At 42.5% G+C, this 23,056-nt stretch overlaps 2 protein-coding genes across 2 annotated transcripts in view; both read left to right on the plus strand.

The window, feature by feature from the left end:
* The window catches only part of LOC139175949 (asialoglycoprotein receptor 1-like), a 579,489-nt gene that overhangs the window by 186,397 nt on the left and 370,036 nt on the right, over positions 1-23,056 (plus strand). The gene's annotated exons all lie outside the window — the stretch shown is intronic.
* On the plus strand, positions 15,429-22,151 carry EPO (erythropoietin). Its single transcript, XM_070767409.1, has 5 exons — positions 15,429-15,500; positions 17,678-17,805; positions 19,533-19,622; positions 19,715-19,882; positions 20,307-22,151. Exons 1-5 carry the CDS (start codon positions 15,488-15,490, stop codon positions 20,442-20,444), a joined length of 537 nt encoding a protein of 178 aa, XP_070623510.1. The 5' UTR covers positions 15,429-15,487; the 3' UTR covers positions 20,445-22,151.

Genomic DNA, 23,056 nt, shown 5'->3' on the forward strand with positions numbered 1-23,056 from the left:
TATTTATTTATTTATTTATTTATTCATTCATTCATTCATTCATTCATTCATTCATTCATTTATTTAATTAGAGTCAAAAGGGACCTTAGAGGTCATCAAGTCCAACCCCCTGCTCAAGCAGGAGACCTTACACCATCCCAGCCAAATGACAATCCAATCTCTTTTTGAATGTGTCAAGTGTTGGGGCGTTCACCACCTCCACTGGCAGGTCATTCCACTGGTTGATCGCTCTTACCATCAGGAAGTTCTTCCTTATTTCCAGGTTGAATCTCTTCTTGGACAACTTCCAACCGTTGCCCCTGGTCTGGCCCAATGGTGCCCTGGAAAACAGTGTGACCCCATCCTCTGTAGCAACCCCTCAAGTACCTGTAGACTGCTCTCATGTCCTCTCTGGCCCTCCTTTTCTTTAGGCTATCCATGCCCAGTTCCTGCAACCTCTCTTTGTATGTCTTGGTATCTAGTCCCCTTAACATTTTGGTTTTTATCTATCTATCTATCTATCTATCTATCTATCTTTGGCGGGCCCGGGACAGGGGGCTATCCTCTGTCCTGGTGCTTCTTGACCTCTCAGCTGCTTTCAATACCATCGACCATGGTATTCTTCTGCACCGGCTGGAGGGGTTGGGAGTGGGAGGCACTGTTCTTCAGTGGTTCTCCTCCTACCTCTCCGGTCGGTCGCAGTCGGTGTAAGTGGGGGGCCAGAGGTCGACCTCAAGGTTACTCCCTTGTGGAGTGCCTTAGGGGTCGGTCCTCTCCCCCCTGCTATTTAATATCTACATGAAACCGCTGGGTGAGATCATCCAAGGGCATGGGGTGAGGTTTCATCAGTATGCGGTTGATACCCAGTTGTACATCTCCACCCCATGTCCAGTCAACGAAACAGTGGAAGTGATGTGCCGGTGACTGGAGGCTGTTGGGGCCTGGATGGGTGTCAACAGACTCAAACTCAACCCAGACAAGTTGCTTCTCTCCTTGTTTAGTTTCCACCCATTGCTTCTTGTTCTACCCTCAGGTGCTTTGGAGAATAGCTTGACTCTTTCTTCTTGGTGGCAACCTCTGAGATATTGGAAGGCTGCTATCATGTCTCCCCTGGTTCTTCTTTTCATTCAACTAGCCATGCCCAGTTCCTGCAACCATTGTTCAGATGTTTTAGCCTCCAGTCCCCTAGTCCTCTTTGTCGCTCTTCTCTGCACCTTTTCTAGAGTCTCAACATCCTTTTTGCATTGTGGGGACCAAACCTGGATGCCGTATTCCAAGTGTGACCTTCCCAAGGCCTGATAAAGTGATCTTAACCCTTTGCGTGATCTTGATTCTGTCCCTCTGCTGATGCAGCCTAGAACTGTGTTGACCTTTTGGACAGCTGCCTCACACGGCTGGCTCCTATTTCAATGGTCGTCCACTAGGACTCCAAGGTCCCTCTCACAGTTACTCCTGTTGAGCAATGCACCGCATGTACTCTACCTGTGAGTTTGGGTTTTCTTGCCTAAATGTAGAACCTGACTTCTTTCACCATTGAATTTCATGTTGTTGGAAAGCGCCCATTGTTCAAGTTTGTCAAGATCCTTCTTATTTTGCCCTTATCTTCTGGAGTGTTGGCTATTCCTGCCAGTTTGGTGTCATCTGCAAATTTCCTCATCTATCCCCTCGCCCAAGTCCTTGATGAAGATGTCCTGGGCCTAAAACAGAGCCTTTCAATACATCCACTGCATCCATCCGTATAGTCTGGAAGACAGAAGGAAAAGGGGGGACATGATCGAAACATTTAAATATGTTAAAGGGTTAAATAGGGTTCAGGAGGGAAGTGTTTTTAACAGGAAAGTGAACACAAGAACAAGGGGACACAATCTGAAGTTAGTTGGGGGAAAGATCAAAGGCAACATGAGAAAATATTATTTTACTGAAAGAGTAGTAGATCCTTGGAACAAACTTCCAGCAGACGTGGTTGGGAAATCCACAGTAACTGAATTTAAACATGCCTGGGATAAACATATATCCATCCTAAGATAAAATACAGGAAATAGTAAAAGGGCAGACTAGATGGACCAAGAGGTCTTTTTCTGCCGTCAGTCTTCTATGTTTCTATGTTTCTATCCCTCCGTGTAGATCAATAGTTCTCAACCTTTCTAATGCTGCAACCTCTTAATACAGTTCCTCGTGTTGTGGTGACCCCCAACCATAAGTCTAGTGCCAATTCTCCCAACAGAGATTTAAGCTGATTGGCAGGAAGGTCAGAGTGATACTCCCACTGTAAACACATGATTGGTGGGATTGTAAAAATATGTTCCAAGGAGCCAGAATAGAAGCTTTAGTCCCTAACACCAGGGGAAATTTGTCTTTTCCCATGGTCTTAGGCGACCCCTGTGAAACGGTTGTTCGATGCCCAATGAGGTCCCGACCTCCAGGTTGAGAACCACTGATGTAGATGTAGTTCCATTGAGCACTGCAAGTTGAGTGCAGTTGGTTAACCAATTTTGAATCCATCTGGAGGTGTTGCTGTCCATCCCACATTTTTCTAGTTTATTTAGTGGTAGATTATGGTCTACTTTGTCAAAAGCCTTACTGAAGTCCAAGAAAACCACATCAACAGCATTGTCCTGGTCCACTGATTTTGTCACTTGGTCAAAGAATTCTATAAGATTAGTCTGGCATGATCTGTTTTTGACAAACTCATGTTGGCTTTTGGTCATTACTTTGTTTGCCTCTAGGTGTTCAATGACTCATTGCTTGATGATCTTTTCCAGAATCTTCCCTGGTATTGAGGTCAGGCTGATAGGTCTGTAGTTTCCTGCATCTGTTTTTTTCCCCTTTCTTGAAGATGGGAACTACATCAGCTCTTTTCCAATCGTCTAGCAGTTCCCTTGTGCTCCAGGATCATTGAAAGATATACTTCAATGGTTCTGAGATCTGGTTTGCCAGGTCCTTCACAACCTTGGGGTGTAATGCATCTGGTTTGAATTTGTCTAGGGTGGACAGGTGTTCCTTTACCATTTTCTTCCCTATTTTAGCTAGTGTTCCTAATATGTTTTTTGTGATGCTATTTTTGATAGGTTGATCTATCCATCTATCATCTACCTATCTGACTGTCTGTCTGTCTATCTGTCATCTATCTATTTATCTATCAGTCTGCCTATCTGTCTGTCTCTGTCCATCTGTCTATAATCTCTCTCTCTCTACCTATTCCATCTCTCTCTCTCTCTCTCCATCTATCTATCTATCTATCTATCTATCTATCTATCTATCTATCTATCCATCCATCCATCCATCCATCCATCCATCCATCCATCCATCCATCCATCCATCCATCTATCTATCTATCTATCTATCTATCTATCTATCTTCTCTCCGAGTCTGCGGAGAGGGGCGGCATACAAATCCAATAAATAATAATAATAATAATAATAATAATAATAATAATAATAATAATATCTATCCATCTATATATCTACCTATTCCATCTCTCTCTCTCTCTCTCTCTCTATCTATCTATCTCTCCATCCGTATCTATCATTTATCTGTCTGTCTATCTCATCTATCTGTCTATCCATCCATCCTTCCATCTCTATATTCCATCTCTCCCTCTCTTTCTCTATCTATCTATCTATCTATCTATCTATCTATTCCATCTCTCTCTCTCTCTCTATCTGTCTATCTTGCCATCTATTTATCTACCTATTCCATCTCTCCCTCTCTCTCTCTTTTTTTTATCTATCTCTCTATTCGTATCTATCATTTATCTGTCTGTCTATCTATCTCATCTATCTGTCTATCCATCCATCCATCTCCCTATTCCATCTCTCTCTCTCTCTCTCTCTACCTCTCTATCTATCTATCCATCTATTCCATCTCTCTCTCTCTCTCTCTCTATCTATCTATCTATCTATCTATCTTTCTATCCATCTATTTATCTATTCCATCTCTCTCTCTCTCTGTATCTATATAATTTATCTATCTGTCTGTCTATCTCATCTATCTATCTCCGTCCTGTTGCCTTGGGCACGTGTCAGGCCACCTTCGGATGCAGCATCAGCGTCCAAAAGAAACGGGCTTGGGGAACCACTCCTGCCTGTGTATTTGTGTGTGTGTGTGTGTGTGATGTTTCCACTCTGCAGTTGTCTGGTTTTTCGATCACCTCTGTGGAGACGGAAGTGCCCTAACAATGGAGACTCGGTTGCTGCGGCTGATGTGCCCAGACTATCTGGCGGTGTGGAGATTGTCACTCTGTTTGCACATGGAAATGTGTGTGTGTGTGTTTGTGGTGGGTATAATTTTTTTTTCTCTCTCTCTGCATACATAGCTCAATGCAATTTACCTTTTATTTTATTATAATAAAAAACAAACATTTTGTTAGCAACCCATTCATTTCCCCCCCCTCTGCAACACTGTTCTAATATTGTCATCCAGTTGAACCAATGTTCATATAATTAAGTTTCATCATTAATATTTCTTCAGATATTTGATTAATTAAAATTGATTACTAGAACTGAACACAGTCAAAACCGTAGAAATGGTGGTAGACTTTAGGAGAAACCCCCCCATCCCACCACTTCTCACAATACTAGACAACACAGTATCAACAGGAGAGACCTTCAAATTTCTAGGTTCTATCATATCTCAAGACCTAAAATGGTCACCTAACATCAAAAACATCATCAAAAAAGCACAACAAACAATGTTCTTTCTGCGCCAACTCAGGAAGCTCAAACTGCCCCAGGAGCTGCTGATACAGTTCTACAGAGGAATCCTTGAGTCCATCATCTGCACCTCCATCACTGTCTGGTTCGATTCTGCAACCCAACAGGACCGACACAGACTTCAGAGGAGAATCAGAACTGCAGAAAAAACAATGGCTGCCAACCTGCCTTTCATTGAGGACCTGTATACTGCACGAGTCAAAAAGAGGGCCGTGGAAATATCTACACACCCCTCACATCCTGGACATAAATTTTTTCAATTTCTACCCACAAAACGATGCTATAAGTAGGCACTTCACACCAGAACAACATAACACAAGGACAGTTTTTCCCCCTAACACCATCACTCTGCTAAACAAATAATTCCCTCAACACTGTCAAACTATTTACCAAGTCTTCACTACCATTGCTACTAGTTTTTTCTCATCATCCTTATCATCCATTTCCTCCCACTTATGACTGTAAGTTGTTGATTGTATCCTTAAGATTTTTATTAATATTATTTCCTGATAATTGTATGACAATTATTGTTTTACCTCATGATTCTTGACAAATGTATCTTTTTCTTTTGTGTACACTGGGAGCATCTGCACCGAAGACAAATTCCTTGTGTGTCCAATCACACTTGGCCAATAAAAGAATTCTATTCTATTCTATTCTATTCTATTCTATTCTATTCATCCATCCATCCATCCATCCATCCATCCATCCATCTATCTTCTTTAAAAAAACACCAATATTTTTAACTTATTAAAACATTCAGCAAGTGCCTTCATTCTCTCTTTGTGCATTTTTTTTTAAAAAAGCTAAACACCCTTTTTTAATCAATTACTGGTAATACTAAAAGCTAAAGCTAAATTAATACTAAAATACTAAACAAAAGAAACAGGTATAAACAACACAATTTCAAATTTCCCCCACCTTCCTTGAAATAATAATCATATATATTTAATACCCCCCAATTCTTAATAATGACCTTTATATTTAGTACATTCAACCTTAGCATTAAAGAGATGTTCAAAAAACTATTTCTAAAAAGTTTTTCAAGGCTTATCACCCCTTTTGGTGCAAGTCCCCTTATCTAAAGCTTTGTGTGTGTGTATCTGGGTGACGCACAACGGAATGGACTGCCCCTGCTACACAATCGGTGCCATGATTTTGTAGTTCTCTTCAGCCACTCTCCTTCATTTTCACTGATTTTGGTTGCAAAAATTGCAGGTGCCCCCCCCCCCCCAAAAAATTTGGGCTGAATTCATTTAATTTCAGTGGCATCTTTGTAATCTGTCCTGAGTCTATGGAAAAGGGCGAACTAGAAATCAAAATAATAAATGACAAATGATAAATGACAAACACTAAACAACACTAAATAATAAATAATAACATTTATAAATAATGATGACAAATACTAAACAATAAACAATAAACAATAAACAATAAACAATAAACAATAAACAATAAACAATAAACAATAAACAATAAACAATAAACAATAAACAATAAACAATAAACAATAAACAATAAACAATAAACAATAAACAATAAACAATAAACAATAAACAATAAACAATAAACAATAAACAATAAACAATAAACAATAAACAATAAACAATAAACAATAAACAATAAACAATAAACAATAAACAATAAACAATAACATTTATAAATAATGACAAATAATAAATGACAAATACTAAACACTAAACACTAAACAAACACTAAACAAACACTAAACAAACACTAAACACTAAACACTAAACAATAAACAATAAACACTAAACAATAAACAATAAACAATAAACAATAAACAATAAACAATAACATTTATAAATAATGACAAATGATAAATGACAAATACTAAACACTAAACACTAAACACTAAACAATAAACAATAAACAATAACCAATAAACAATAACATTTATAAATAATGACAAATGACAAACACTAAACACTAAACAATAAACAATAAACACTAAACAATAAACAATAAACAATAAACAATAAACAATAAACAATAACATTTATAAATAATGACAAATGATAAATGACAAATACTAAACACTAAACACTAAACACTAAACACTAAACACTAAACACTAAACAATAAACAATAAATCTAATTGGCCGCTGTCAGGTTGGGGGGGGGAAAGCAAGGGTGGCAAACTTTAATCGGTGCCCACTTTGATGCCCAGAATTGACCCAGCCAACCGAGGGAAAAACCCACCCATTGAAAAGGTGCCAACGTTGAAGAATGACTTTGGGTTCAATGAGCCTTAAACGAATTAGAGGATGAGAAAATAAATCTAGTATTTTTTTTCTTCATGTGGGATTAAGGCTGCTTAAGAACCAGACAGGATCCTATGGAAATGGATTCTCTCTGACTTTGGTGGTTTGCTTGCCGAATGTTTCATTAGCTGCCTAGGTAATCTCATCAATTCGAGATAGATGTGGCTTTGCAAGCCCCATTCTCCCTTCCAGTGATGACGTTCCCTAGTTGGTTCGTGAAATGTCTAAAAGAAAACCAACTAGCCCAGAAGGCACCAAAGACCCCAGTTCTCCTCTTCCTCCTCCTCCTCTTCTTCTTCCTACTCCCCCTCCCCCTCCTCTTCCTCCTCCTCATCACCATTCTCTTCTCCTCCTCTTCCTCCTTCTCTTCTTCTTCCTACTCCCCCTCTTCCTCCTCCTCCCTTCCTCCTCCCCTCCTCTTCCTCCTTCCCTCCTCTTCCTCCTCCCCTCCTCTTCCTCCTCCCCTCCTCTCCTCCTCCTCTTCTTCCTCCTCCTCCTCCCCGTTCTCTTCTCCTCCTCTTCCTCCTCCTCCTCCTTCCTCCTCCCCCTCCTCTTCCTCCTCTTCCCCCTCCTTTTCATCCTCCTCCTCTTCCTCCCTGCAAACCCCACTCCCTTCTAACACTGATGATGTAACCTTGTTGGGTCATGAAACGTCTGCAAGAAAACCCCCCAGCTGAGAGGACTCCAACCCTGAGCTACAGAGATGGTCTTGAATTTGCCAAGCCCACCCTTGTCCCCCTCCCCAGACAGGCAAATCACGGACCATTCCTTTTGACTCCTTGAAGGTGAGAGACCCTCCCTCTAGGTAGTCACCGTGGCTGGTGGAACCTGACAAAAGCGGGCAGGGGTCCCACTTACAGCCGAAGGACTAAGCTAAAACGCATCCTTGACACCCTCAAGCATCAGCTGGCCCAAGAGATGGTGATGGATGGACCACACCTGGGCTGGTTGGTTACCTTCTGTTTTCAGGATGGTCCGGATGGTCTCCAGGTGCCCCCAAACCTATGGTTCTGTGGTGGAAGCACCAGTGAAGAAGGTGGGATATCCATCTCCTGGTGGTCCTTCATTGATACTCCTTCACTTCTCACCAGCCATTGGGTTGATGCGATTCACACAGGGCAGAAATGGTTTCGTGACAGGAACAAGGAGGGGTACCAACAGAGCATACACGCCCTTGTGTCTTGCTGGAGGAAGGCCATAGAACGGGATGGAGATTGCGTGGAAAAATAGGGAGTGTAGAAGAAACATCTTTCTTTCTTGTGTGGAACAGCATCCCAACGGAGGTTGTGAATGCCCCAACTCTGGAAGTTTTCAAGAGGAGATTGGATTCCCATCTGGCTGGGGAGGTGTAGGGTTGAGCAGGGGTTTGGACTTGATGACCTGTAAGGTCCCTTTCAACTCTAATAAATAAATAATAAATAAATAAATTTCATTGTGTTCAATAAATAATTGTTGAAGAAAAATGCAGTGCGTTATTTTCTGGGTGACTCTTGTATTTACAAAGAGATAATGCATCGATATATAATGATGATGATGATGATGATGATGATGATGATGATAGAGCTGCAAGAGACCTTGGAGGTCTTCTAGTCCAACCTCCTGCTTAGGTTCTCCAACATCTTCTTCAAAACTTCCAGTGTTGGAGCATTCACAATTTCTGGTATAAGAGATTTTATTTTTTTCTCCACCATAAAGTAAAACAATACTGTATATAGTTATAAACACAACAACAATGCTTAAAATCAATCATATATAAACTTTTCTTTTCTCATTGCTCCTTCAATGGAGGCTCTTATCTCTCCCTGTGTAAAATTTTCTAGAATATTAGCCATTCTTAAAATTCTAAATTAATTTTTTTCCCTCACCGTCTTACTACAAAGGGTTACAACGATGTCAATAATAATAAAATCTCTTTTATCTAAATTTTAATCTTATATCATATAGCTAATTAAAAATTCTCTCTCTATATATATATGTATCTTTAATGAAAGAAACTATTCATAATATATCACCTACATTGTAAAATAAAGTTATATATGTTTAAACCTAAACAATAAGTAAATTTTGTGTTATATCATTATATAGTGCTACCACCATTTCTCATCTCTGTCATCAGGCTTACAAAGCTTAAATCAAATTCTCTTGTTTCAATTTTTCCAAAATTAACCAATTACTAATACATTTTATTTATTATTATTATTATTTATTAGATTTGTATGCCGCCCCTCTCCCTAGACTCGGGGCGGCTTTATTTATGTATTTATTTAGACTCGGGGCGGCTTTATTTATTTATTTATTTATTTATTTATTTATTTATTTATTTATTTTGTCCAATACACAATGAGGGTTTTAGTAGATATACACATAGTAAAATACATAATGAAGGTTATAGAGGATATATTCATAGTAAAATATATCTAAGAAAGAATAGAAGAGAAGATATAGGAATAAAACATATCAATGAAAGAATAGAAAAAGAGATATAGGAATAGAAGAAAGGTATAGGAGATATAGGAGAGCAATAGGACAGGGGACGGAAGGCACTCTAGTGCACTTGTATTCGCCCCTTACTGACCTCTTAGGAATCTGGATACATACATAATGTATCTCTTAATTTTCTATCCAATCATAAAACTTCCCCCAAATTTTATAATAATCCGAGTCTTGTTTATCTTTAAGTTTCAAAGTCAATCTGCTCATCTCTGCACAATCCATAATTTTTCTCAAAACTTCTCTTTCCGTTGGTGTCCTATTCAATTTCCAACATTGTGCATATACAATCCTAGATGCTGTAATTATATGTATAATTAAATACGTCTCTTCTTTATCAAAATTATCTGGTAAAATACCCAGAAGATATATCTTGGATCTAAAATCAATAGTCTTTCTTAAAATCTTCTGAATCCAATGTTGAATTCGTGTCCAAAATTTACGTGCTTCTGGACAAGTCCACCACATTGGATAGAATGAGCCAGCTAACTCGCTGCATTTCCAAGAAAACAAAAGAGAACATACTTCCTTGCAAATACTTTGGGATACATCCAAAGCTTATTTTAGAGGTCTGGTTACTATGTATATGAATAAGAGGAATAGAGCAAAATTTCTGTATAGGAAAGAGCTTGAAGTAAAACATGGAAAATTGGAACAACAGTTACAATGTAGGATGTAAAAATTCAAGGGATGTTGGACTTCACTAAACACAAATTAAATTTAATAGAGGATGAAGAAGTAGCCAGGAAGATGAAATTAGCAAAACAATTTTTTCTTTGAACAGGCAAATAAGCCTGGAAGATGGTTGGCTTACAAAATAAGGAAAGATAAAGAACAAAGATGGATAAAACAACTGCAAGACGAGAAAGGTAAACTGCACTATAGAGAGAAGGAGAAAAAACAAATTGTCTGGAGCTATTATAGAAATTTATATAAACAAGAATTTATAGATGACAAAAAAAAATGTCAATATTTGGAAGAAGCAAATCTACCTAAAATACCAGAAACATTTAGGGGAAATCTTGATGCTAGAATATGATGGAATTATCAGAAGCTATAAAGAAACAAAAGAACAGAAAAGCCCCGGGTCCAGATGGACTACCAGCAGAAGTCTATAAAACTTTTGAGGAAGTCTTTGGGCTTCTAATGTTGGACATATTTAATGAAGTTATGTGGGATGCTAAAATACCAGACTCCTGGACAGAGGCTTTTATTTCACTGATACCGAAAGAGGGAGCTGATACTTTGAACGCAAAAAACTACAGACCCATATCACTTTTAAATGTGGATTACAAAATATTTGCATCTATAATAGCAAACAGGCTCAAAATATTCTTAAATGAATTTGTTCAGACAGATCAGAATGGATTTCTTCCTAAAAGACAAATAAAAGACAACATGTGTATAATTTTAAATACTATTGAATATTATGAACAACGTCCTGAAAAACAAATGGCGCTGATGTTTTTAGATGCACAAAAAGCATTTGATAATGTAAATTGGCAATTCTTGAACAGACAACTACAATATATGAACTTTGGTGCAAGATTTCTTCATGTCATTGAGGCAATATATAAAAAACAGATACTGATTAATGGTGAAATGACACAAAAGGTCAAAATTTTTAAAGGTACATGCAAGGATGTCCCTTGTCCCCATTGTTATTTATTTTGTCACTGGGAGTTTTAAACAGAAATATTAGATCTGACTCTCAGATCTCAGGACTAAAGATTAGAGACCAAGAATATAAGTTACAAGCCTTTGCTGATGATTTAGTTTTTGTACTTGAAAATCCAATAACTTCAGGCCCGAAACTCTTATCACAAATGGAAAAATATGGAGAGGTAGCAGGACTAAAGATCAATAAAGACAAAACCAAACTAATCACAAAGAATATGACCGAAAGGCAGAAATTACAGCTTAAAAGATGTATGGATGTTCAAATGGTGAAAGAAGTAAAGTATTTGGGAATCCATTTAACAGCTAGATGTTCATCACTCAAAGAAGATAATTATGTAAAGCTTAAAAAGAAAATAGAGAAAGACCTTCAAAAATGGAAGAACCCTCAGACATCACTATGGGGCAGAATTGCTCTAATTAAGATGAATATTTTACCAAGATTATGGTTTCTATTTTCCACTATTCCAATTAAACTTGAAAATACTTTTTTTAATGAGCTAAATAAAATGACAATGAAATTTGTATGGCAAGGGAAAAGACCAAGAATCAGTTTAAAAAACTTACAAGACACGAGAGGAAGAGGAGGATTTGGGCTACCAGATTGGGAGTTCTATTACCAAGTTGCAGCAATGACATGGGTAGAGGACTGGATGTTACTTAGCAATAAAAGACTATTGGTATTAGAAGGACATGACTTGCAAATAGGTTGGCATGCATTTATGTGGTATGAGAAGAAGAACATACATAGTTACTTTCAGAGACATATTATAAGTTTGTTGATGGCAATTTGGGAAAAGATGAAAGCGAAACACTACTCAAAAGTACCATTTTGGATATCGATAATAGAAGTATTTATGCACCCCAATAGCATTAACAACTTCTGGAGGCAATTTCTGTTGCATGGATCAACTGTTCTGACTGTTAAGAAATTTCTCCTTAGTTCTAAGTTGCCTCTCTTCTTGATTAGTTTCCACCCATTGCTTCTTGTTCTACCCTCAGGTGCTTTGGAGAATAGCTTGACTCCTTCTTCTTTGGGGCAACCCATGAGATGCTGGAAAGCTGCTATCCTGTCTCCCCTGGTCCTTCTTTTCATTAAACTAGCCATGCCCAGTTCCTGCAATGTTTCTTCATAGGTTTTGGCGTCCAGTCCCCTAATCCTCTTTGTTGCTCTTCTCTGCACTCTTTCTAGAGTCTCAACATCCTTTTTGCATCATGGTGACCAAAACTGAATGCAGCATTCCGAGTGTGGCCTTGCCGAAGCTCTAGCCACCAGAAAAGAGAGAGTACAGGTCATAGAGATGGATAACCAGTCTGGCAAAGGCTTTGGAAAGAAACCCTTCCTAATTCCTGAGGCTGAATAGCTGGGGGCGTTGGACATTTAGACTGGCAAGATTCTGTATGTCAGTTTGCAATAAAGATGAATGAGCTGAGCTGGTGGTATTTTCTTCTGTCTAGTCTTCCCAGTAAAACTGACCCTCTTGACCCTATCAATTGTGGGTGCGCTCGATCGGTTTGTGAGAGGCAGACAGACAGACAAAAGCAGAAGAGAGAGACAGAGAGAAAGACAGAGAGAGAGAGACCGAAAGACACAGAAAAAGAGGCAGAGACAGACAGACAAAGAGAGACAGAGACAAAAACAGAAGCAGAGAGAGACAAAAGGATAGAGAGACACGGAGACAAAAGACAGAAAGACAGAGACAACAGAGACAGAGATAAGAGAGATGGAGACAGAAAGGCAGAGGGAAAGAGAGAGACAGACAGAAAGAGACGGAGAAAGAGAGAGAGAAAAAAAACAGAAACAGAGACAGACAGAGAGACAGAGACAAAGAGAGACAGAGATAGAGAAAGAAACAGAGACAGATAGACACAGAGAGAGAAAGAAACAGAGACAGATAGACACAGAGAGAGACAAAGAGACGCAGAAAGAGAGAGAGACAGAGAAAGAAACAGAGACAAACAGAGAGAGAGACAGAGACAAAGAGACAGAGAATATACGTAATCCTTGATTTACGATCACAATTGATCCCTCCATTTCCACCGCTAAGCAAGACAGTTGTGAAGTGAGTTACGTCCTGTTTTGCCACCTTCCTCGCCACCTGCTATTAGGGGAAGGGGTGCAGCTATCCAACATTTAACATGGTCTCTAAGTGAACCTGGTTTCCCCATTGATTCAGCTCGTCAGAAGGCCAACAAAGGCAGATCCTGTGACCCTGGGAGACTCTGAGCATCATAAATAGGAGCCAGTGACCGAGTTTCTGAATTTTGATCTTGTGACCCAGGGGGGCAATGTGACAACGGTCCTTAAGTGTGAAAAACATTTGTGTCACTTTTCTCAGCGCTGTCGAGACAAGCAGACACACACACACAGCCCAGTCCCCAAGCGCTGGCGCTCTTGCATCACCATCAGGAGATTGTGGGTTCGATCCTAGGTAGAGGCAGAGGTCAGGTCTCTTGCTTGGGTGGGGGTTTGGTCTAGATGACCCTCAAGGTCCCTTCGAACTCTGTTAATCTGTTTAAAAGGAGCCCGGAAGAACAAGCACCCCCTCCCTGTTTTATACCCGCCCAAGTGTACATAAATGGCTTTTATCAGAAACAGAGTGGACAGGACAGCAAGTGCTGGACGCTAGAACTGGGCCAAAAAAACACCCCCGTCCAGAGCTCCATTTGCCAATTTCTACCCCACTCCTCCATCTCCACCGGAATTCTGGGCCGAAACAAAAAGCAGGATGGAATTGTGAATTAGGAAGCTCGCGAAGAGTCAAACTAAGGTAACTAAAGGCTCATGTGGAGGGGCTACACGCGCACACACACACACACACACACACACACACACACACACAAACAGACCCCTGTGTATTGAGCAGCTGAAATGGGCAAAGCTTAAGGCCCAGGGCGGGATGGATATGAGGAGGCATTCAGACGCTCCGAGCAGGACCCGGGTCTGGGAAAAACTGGCTTTCGGTTGTTCCGTGCATCCCTTCTCTTTCTCTTCTGCTATTTGGGGGAGGGAAGTCAGAGACAGAGACATTCAGAGACAGACAGAAAGAGAGAGAGAAAGAGAGAGAGAGAGAGGCAGAGATACATAGACAGAGAGACACAGAGGCAGAGAGAGACAGAAATAGAGATATCCTTTCCTTTCTCTTCTGAGGTGTGTGTGTGTGTGAGAGAGAGAGAGCATGACTCTGCTGGGGGAGGCAACACAGCCCCACAACTGTCCACAGGGGAGACTCCCTGGAGGTCATGGCCCCCTTGCCCCCACCTCACCTGGGCATACTCCATGGGGGCTGCTGTGGGAAGGGGGCGTTTCCAGTGAGAAGGGTCTTTTCCACCCATTTCCAGGAGGAGGGCCAAGGGTCACGGCTTTTTGAAGGCTGAGGGGAGGGGGGTTGTGGGTTGGGGAAGGGAGTCCGAGGCCACACATGGCCCATTGTGGCAGCCGCACAGCCCGGGGCTCCAAGCCAGATCTTCCTCCTCTGAGGGGTCCTTGGGGAGGAAACGGGCCATCCTCCGGCCATTTTTCTGGCACCGGTCAGTGGCCAGCTGCCAAGCCATTGACCTTCTCCCCCTTCCAGGCCTTAACCTGTGGCTGGCCAGCGTCCAGAGGGAGACGTGCCGCGTCTTGCATGGCCCTTCGCGGAGGAGCCCTGGCGCGACCTGCGGAGAAAGGTCCCTTGACGTCCGTCTGCTGGTAAAAAAGCAGCCGGCCGAGGCCCGGTCGGTCCAGTGACATTCTTCCCTTCAGACAAGGAAAGGTGTCTGGTGCTGTTGTGGTGTGGGGAGAAAAGAGAGAGAGAGAGAGAGAGAAGGACGTTCTAGGATGCAGAGCAAAGTGTGTGGTGGATGAAACATTAACCGTGCGGCCTCGTGTGCCTGCTGTCGCAGCTTCGTAAAGGGCTGGCTGGGGTCTGCAAAGAGGAGAGGCCAGGGGTCTCCTGCAAACCTCGAGTGGGGACCTTCACCACCGGGCCAGACCCTAGACGGGGTGGACGGTCTCCTTCATCGCTTCTTGGGCCTGGGTAGCAGAGGAGGAAGGGAGAAGCTGAGACGGTCAGGGATTTGCCGGGACCCTCGGAAGAAAGGCTGAAGCAAGGGAGCAAAGTTCTGCAGAGGCACTCAAGCAAGGAGGGCCCGGCTTTGGAAACTCACCTGGCGGTGTGGCTCGTGGACTGCTTCCCTAGTAGATCGCAGGAGCCACTCGGAGAAGGAAGGCGGACGGAGCTGTGCTCACTGTCGGCACAGAGGACCCAGAGACCGCCAGCCGCGCGCCTCCCCGACAGCCATCGATGGAGAGCCGTGGAGCCACAGGGGTCCGGTAGTCGCTGGGATCATGAAGTGTTGGCTATGGGGATCCCTGGTAAGTGGCGTCCGTTCGGTAGCTTGCCAAAGAGGGAGGGCAACCTCACTGTGCCAGCCGCGGAGGATCGATGGCGCTGGGTGACGGCCAAAAAGGTGGGCCATCAGGGGATAAAAACCTGCCCTGCCCATCCATCAAAGTCCACGGTGTTCTTGGGGGAGGGTGGCCCATCATCCCCTGCCTTGGAAGAGGGGGAGGCATGGGATGGGAACGTGGTGTTTCAATGAGGGGGACGAGTTGTACTTACCTGTTATATTCATCTGGCCAAGCATCGGCAAGATGGGGGCATTTAAATCAGGAGTTCAATTGATTCATTTATTAGAGTTGGAAGGGACCTTGTGAGTCATCTAGTCCACCCCCTGCCTCGAGCAGGAGATCCTACACTACCACCCCAGAACAAATGGCAGCCCAAGGAAGGGGGGGTGAGAACCACCAACCTGAAGTGGGGTCTGAGTTTGGGGGGGATGCACCCAATTTCGGAGAGGAGGGAGGCTGGGTGGGTTCGCAGCAGGGGCAGCTGGGGTCTCCAGGCAGAAAGAGAGAAAAAATGAGGTTCATCTACATGACCTCTGGGAGCCCAGGAGCTGGGACGGTGCCCGGGTGGCCTCGGAGCTGAGGATGTGGGAAAAATCTTGTGCCTATTCCCAAGTTTTTGACCGCTGGTGGACTTTGGCCAACCTTTGAGAGAAACCAAATTTAGTTAAGCTCGGGAAAGAATGGCCAGAGCCTGATAAGGAATCTGTCAACACTGCGGGCCGAGAGGTGTGAAGGCTGAAGTGGGTGCGCGTGGTGGAGCAGGGGAGGTGAGAAGGGCAGCCTGGGAAGGTGGAAAGAAATGGGGGGGGGGCTGCCAGCTGGGGCCGTGAAGAAGGGCCGTTTCTGAGCCAGTCCTGGGGTTGAGAGTGACGACACTCCCCCAGGTCGATTCTTACGTCCGGCATAGTGATGGAGAGCTGGCCAAGGGAGAAGGCCAGAGGGTGCTTATTATGGAAGGGCAGAGATGGGGGGGTCTGTCTGGGTCACCAAAAGATGGAGAGCGGACACCCTGGAGCAGCCCGCAAGAAATTGGGTGCCCACCTGGAGACCTTGAAGGTCCTTTCCTCTTCCATTCTTCCATTGTTCTGTTCTGTTCTGTGTCTACTATTCTGTTGTTCTGTTATTCTGTTCTGTTATTCCATCGTTATTCTGTTCTTCGATGGCTCTGTTATTTTGCTATTCTTTTGTTCTGTTATTCTGTTGTTCTGTTGCTATATTCTGTTCTGTTACCTTTTGTTATTCTGCTGTACTGTTTTCTGTTCTGTTGTTCTGTTATTCCATCATTACTCTATAGTTGTTTTTCTGCTATTCTTTTGCTCCATCTTTCTACTATTCTGTTTTTCTATTCTGTTGTATTATTATACTTTTGTTATTCTGTTATTCTGTTATTCTTTTGTTCTGTTATTCTGTTGTTCTGTTTTATTATTCTGTTATTCTATCATTCTTTTGTTCTGTTGTTCTATTCTGTTATTTTCTTACTGTTGTTATTCTGTTGTTCTGTTATTCCATCATTATTCTGTGGTTCTATTATTTTGCTATTCTTTTGTTTTGTTATTCTATTATTCTGTTGTTCTGTTGTTCTATTCTGTTGTTCTGTTACCTTTTGTTATTCCGCTGTACTGTTATTCTGTAGTTCTATTTCACTATTCTGCCATTCTATCATTGTGTTGTTCTGTTGTTCTAGTCTGTTATTTTCTTACCCTGCTGTTATTCTGTTGTTCTGTTACCCTGCTGTTATTCTGTTCTGTTATTCTGTTATTCCATCATTATTCTATGGTTCTGTTTTTTTGCTATTCTTTTGCTCCATCTTTCTGTCACTATGTTTTCTATTCTGTTATAGTGATACTTTTGTTATTCTGTGGTTCTGTTATTTTGCTATTCTTTTGTTCTGTTGTTCTGTTATTCTATGGTTCTATTCTGTTACCTTTCCTTATTCTGTTGTACAGTTACTTATTTATTTTATTATTTATTAGTTTGATTTATATGCCACCCAGCTCCCTAAGGACCCTGGGTAGCTTACAACAATAAGTTGTAAGTTGCCCTGCTGGTCCCGTCGTTCTGTTAACCCCAATGTTGTTCCATTGCCCCTTTTGCCTGTTCTTGACCCTCGCGTTCCCTTCTTTCTCCCCCACCCTTCACAGGCCTGATTCTATTCCTGCTAGTGTGGGCATCTTTGGACCCGGCCCTCCTGGCCCCCTCCCAGCCCATCTGCGACCAGAGTGTCATGAACAAATTCATCCAAGACGCCAGCAAGATGGAGAAGAATATTGTAAGTCCAGGTTCCGTTGCTCCGGGTGACCTTGCTCGGAATTGACTCGGAATAGCTCAGCTAATGAGAGCTGAAGAGCTTGAAACAGATCTATGGTAGTCTCCCCATTTTAATTATTTATTATTTATTATTTATTATTTATTATTTATTATTTATTATTTATTATTTATTATTTATTATTTATTATTTATTATTTATTATTTATTATTTATTATTTATTATTTATTATTTATTATTTATTATTTATTATTTATTATTTATTATTTATTATTTATTATTTATTATTTATTATTTATTATTTATTATTTATTATTTATTATTTATTATTTATTATTTATTATTTTATTTATTATTTTATTATTTATTTATTTGATTCATTGATTCATTGATTCATTGATTCATTGATTCATTGATTGATATGCAGCCCTTCTCTGAGGACTCAGGGCAGCTTGCAACATATAAAAACAAGAGATAAATCCAATTAAATTAAAAACCAAGAAACAGTCTAAAATCACCAGCGGTGTTAAAAATCAGCCATACCCATTCAAAAACAACAGCCATGCCAACATTCGTCAGCCAGGTGGGCTGAGATTTAATCACCCCAAGCCTGGTGGCATAAATGAGTATTTAGACTCTTATGGAAGGCGAGGAGGGTGGGGGCAGTACCAATCTCCAGGGGGCCAGGGCCTCCACAGAGAAGGCTCTTCCCCTAGGCCCCACCAAGCGACGTTGTCTAGTTGATGGGACCCGGAGAAGACCGACTCTGTGGGACCTGACCGGTCACTGGAATTCATGCGGCAGGAGGCGGTCCCATAAGTAATCTGGTCCCATTCCATGTAGGGCTTTATGGGTCATAAACAACACTTTGAATTGTGTCTGGAAACCAATAAGCAACCAATGCAGTCCGCGGAGTGTTGGAGAGACAAGGGCATGTCCAGGAAGGCCCATGACTGCTCACAAGGCCACATTTTGCACGACAAAGTTTCCGAACACTCTTCAAAGGCAGCCCCATGTAGAGAGTATTGCCGTAGTTGAACCTTGCCGTGATAAGGGAGTGAGTGACTGTGGGAAGTGACTCCCTATCCAGATAGGGCCACAACTGGCGCACAAGCCGAACCTGGGTGAACGCTCCCCTCACCACAGCCGAAAGATTATGGTCCAATGTCAGCTGTGGATCGAGGAGGATGTCCAACATTCAAAATTCCTCCTCCACGGTAATGGACAGATAGATGGAGGTATCCCTCGGAGGTAGAACCCACAGCCGCTCTGTCTTGTTGGGATTGAGTCTGCATTTGTTAACCCCCATCCAGACCCTAACAGCCTCCAGGCACTGGCACATCACTTCCACTGCTTCACTGAGTGGACACAGGGTGGAGATGTATAGCTGAGTATCATCAGCATACTGATGATAGCTCACCCCGTGTCCTCAGATGATCTCACCCAGAGTTCTTTGTAAAAGAACTGATAAAGAAATAAAGTTGAGGGAATAGTATAGATCTATTTCAAGCTCTCTAGCTCTCATCATCTGGCTACTCCATGAGTATAGGGTGTAGTAGATCCAGGCCCGGATGGTTTTGTGTCGGTCCCAGACGGATTCTGTTGGAGATGCCCGCAAGCCAGATGGGGTGTGTGTATCTCTCCAACCTTCAAAACATAGAATCCTGGGGCTGGATGGGGCCTCATATAGGTCTTCTAGACCAACCCCCTGGGCCCTTCCCTCCCCACAGGCGGACCTTTGTGAAGATGTCTGCAACCTACTTGAAGATGTGACTGTGTCGGACACGCGGGTGAATTTTGCTGACTGGCGAGCGATGGACGTAAGTAGGTGATGCCGCGCGTGGGCAAAGTTTATGACTGGCGAAAGGACCCGTCGGCTGACCGCATTCTTCTCCCCTCCCCGGTCCCCCAGAGGTCCAGGCAGGCCTCGGAGGTATGGCAGGGCCAGGCACTTCTGTCCAGCGCCGTCAGCCGAGTCAAAAGCCAGCAGCCCAGGATGCAACCTTTCCTCCATCATCTGGAGGTGATGGAGAGCGGTTTGAGGAGCGTCCGCGAGATCCTGCGCAGGCACAACGCCCAGGTGAGGAGACGCCCAGGGGCAGGGGGGCCCTTTGCACAGGCTCAGAGGCTATTTTGTCCAAGAGCTTAGGAACAGAGGGGCTGGTCGTGCAGGAAATGACATTCCCAGGTCAACAAAGATTTTGCTTCTGTGTTTTCCTCCGCCTCGGCCCCTTTAAGAGATGTGGATTTCAACTCCCAGAATGTCCCTGGCGAAGTCGACGGCTTTTGCTGGGGCATCCTGGGAGTTGAAGTCCCAACTGCGAATCCAGACCGCACTGCTCCCACATAATGACCGCAGGGATTTCCTTTAACAATGGCAGCGGGAAAAGCGGGGCATCGAACAATCGTCTTGCTCAGCGACGGAAACACCGGGTGCCGTTGTAGTTGATAGTCAAGGACTATGGTCCCAAAGACCCTTTCTTTGCTTCTTTCCTCTCCGATAGGCAGGACCCCAGGAGGAGCCCCTCACTCGGACATTGAGGGTCCAAACGGTGGGGAAACTCTTCAGCATTTATTCCAGTTTCCTGCGTGGCAAAGTCAACTTATTCATGGCCAGTGCTTGCCAAGGGAGTGGCAGGTGACCAGGGGTGGACTGCTGGCTGCTCGGTGTGCCCCCCCTTACTGCAGGTGGGGCGGGAAGAGAAGCCCCTCTCCGAGGCCAGACCGCGACGAAGAGACCGCTTGCTTTGTTGGCTGCTTGGAAAGACACCGACGCACACACACTGCAGCATGATGGCGACTCTGGCTGTGCGCTCGTCCACACCATCTTCTGTCGAATGGCCAAGGAGCCCCCCCTCATCCAAAAGCCACTTCTAGAGGTCAGCTGAATCCAGGGAGCGAAAGGGGATAAGACAGGGTCCTCCTCCGCCTGGGGAGGGCGGTCGTCGCATCTCCCACAACCGGATGGACGATGCGAGAGGATGATGCGCAGCTCCGCGAGGTCATCTTGACCAACCCCGCTGCCCAAGCAGGAGACTCTACACCCGTTTCTGACCAATGGCCGTCCGGTTTCTTCTTTAAAAGCCTCCAGGGTTGAAGCTCCTGCAAAGTTCAGAAATGGCACAAGAGTTTTTCTGCCCGAGCACGTGGGTTGGGCTAGAAGACCTCTAGGGTCCCTTCCAACTCTGCTATTCTGTTTTGAGGAAGTGGGCAGGAGTGATAAGGGCTGAGCGGATCAGCTGGGGTGGGGGGAACACGTCAGGGGACAGCCGTGCCTGGCAGGTGTCAATCAAACCACGGCATTGAAGCCTTTTTGAGTGAAAGAGCCTCGTTTCTCAAGGTCGAGCCTCTGCAGGGCAGTCCTGGACTTACGACCGTTTGTTTAGTGACCACCTGAAGTTACAACGGAGAAGAAGAAAGGGACCTAGGACCGTTTCTCCCACTAACGGCCGCTGCCACAGCAATGACTCCCTTAACAACGGTGGCACAAAACGGTCGCAAAGTGGGGCAAAACTCACTTAACAACTGTCTCGCTTAGCGATGGGGCGTTCGGGATCAGCTGTGGTCACTAAGAGAGGACGGCCCATTTTGTGGGAATGGGGCAAGGGCCTTTTCACAATGATGTAGCCGCCCCACCCTTCTCCCCACCCACAAAATGTGGGAAAGGGCGGGAGGGGGGCTCTTTAAAGTGCCACAATGAGTGATTGACAGCTGCCATGGAGTACATCCAATGCCGGGTTGCAAGCAGTCCTCGACTTAGGACTACTTGTGTAGTGACCGTTACAACAACACTGAAAAAAAAGAACTGGTCCTCGGAGTTATGGCCATTGCAGCATCCCTCACTGTCCTGCGATCAAAATCAGGGTGTTTGGCCACATCCTGTATTTATGTCGGCTGCCCCGTCTCTGGGGGATGCTAAACGAGACCTACGGCTTCTGACAAGCCAAGTCGACAGGGGAGGCAGGAGGGGGTCAGAACCATGGAACGGCTGCAGTGATTCACATAACGTCCGTTGCCAAAAGGACGTGAAATTGGACGTGATTCTTTTACCAACCGCCTTCCTTAGCGACGGATATTCTGGGAGGGGGGTCAGTCATGGTCGTAAACCAAGGACTGACGTTCGGGCCAGCCAAGTTTCATTTAAAAAAAAAATTAAAGGACCGTCCGGTGCCTGTATATATACATATGTATAGTTTTAGTCTATGGGACTTCTGGAGAGTTTATATTTGATATTAAGTTAAAGGTTGTACAGTTTTTCTGGATATTTATCGCTTTTCCTTCGAGAGCAGCTGGGGCGGGAATCGGTTCGTGGGGGGAAAAGTGAGGTGGATTCTGGACGGACGGACGGACGGACAAGGGGGGGCTGGGGAAGGAAGGGCTGCGGTCGGCTCTCGTTTGATCTCAATTAAACAGTCGCTCTGCTTTCCCAAAGAAACATCTGCTTTTGCCAATCGCCTCTTTTGTCCCCCAAAGGATTGTTTTTATATTGTGTTTTTATGGTGTTGTACACCACCCAGTGTCCAGAAGGCGTCAGGAGGCTTATAAGGATAAATATGATAAATGATAAATCATACATCAAACACCATGCACCATGCACCATAAATCATAGATCAATAGTAAATAATAAATGAATCATAAATTGTAAATTGTAAATCATAAACTGTAAATCAATAGTAAATTGTAAATCATAAATCATAAATCAATAAGTAGTAAGTAATAAATAGTAAATAAGAATATTTTAAAAAATGATAATAGATAATAAATAGATAATAGATAATAGATAATAGATAATAGATAATAGATAATAGATAATAGATAATAGATAATAGATAATAGATAATAGATAATAGATAATAGATAATAGATAATAGATAATAGATAATAGATAATAGATAATAGATAAAAGATAGTAGATAATAAAGTCTTTGAGTCTTTGGAGAGGGGCGGCATACAAATCTAATAAATTATTAATAAATAATAAATAATAAATAATAAATAATAAATAATAAATAATAAATAATAAATAATAAATAATAAATAATAAATAATAAATAATAAATAATAAATAATAAATAATAAATAATAAATAATAAATAATAAATAATAAATAATAAATAATAAATAATAAATAATAAATAATAAATAATAAATAATAAATAATAAATAATAAATAATAAATAATAAATAATAAATAATAAATAATAAATAATAAATAACAAATAATAAATAACAAATAACAAATAACAAATAACAA

The sequence above is a fragment of the Erythrolamprus reginae genome, chromosome Z (genome assembly GCF_031021105.1).
Source record: "Erythrolamprus reginae isolate rEryReg1 chromosome Z, rEryReg1.hap1, whole genome shotgun sequence".
Lineage (NCBI taxonomy): Eukaryota > Metazoa > Chordata > Lepidosauria > Squamata > Dipsadidae > Erythrolamprus > Erythrolamprus reginae.

What these genes read in the sequence shown, in the direction of transcription:
- EPO (XM_070767409.1), top strand. An exon ending in GCAAGATGGAGAAGAATATT is followed by an intron (nt 17,806 to 19,532) that starts GTAAGTCCAGGT and finishes CCCTCCCCACAG; the next exon opens with GCGGACCTTTGTGAAGATGT. An exon ending in TGCGCAGGCACAACGCCCAG is followed by an intron (nt 19,883 to 20,306) that starts GTGAGGAGACGC and finishes CCTCTCCGATAG; the next exon opens with GCAGGACCCCAGGAGGAGCC.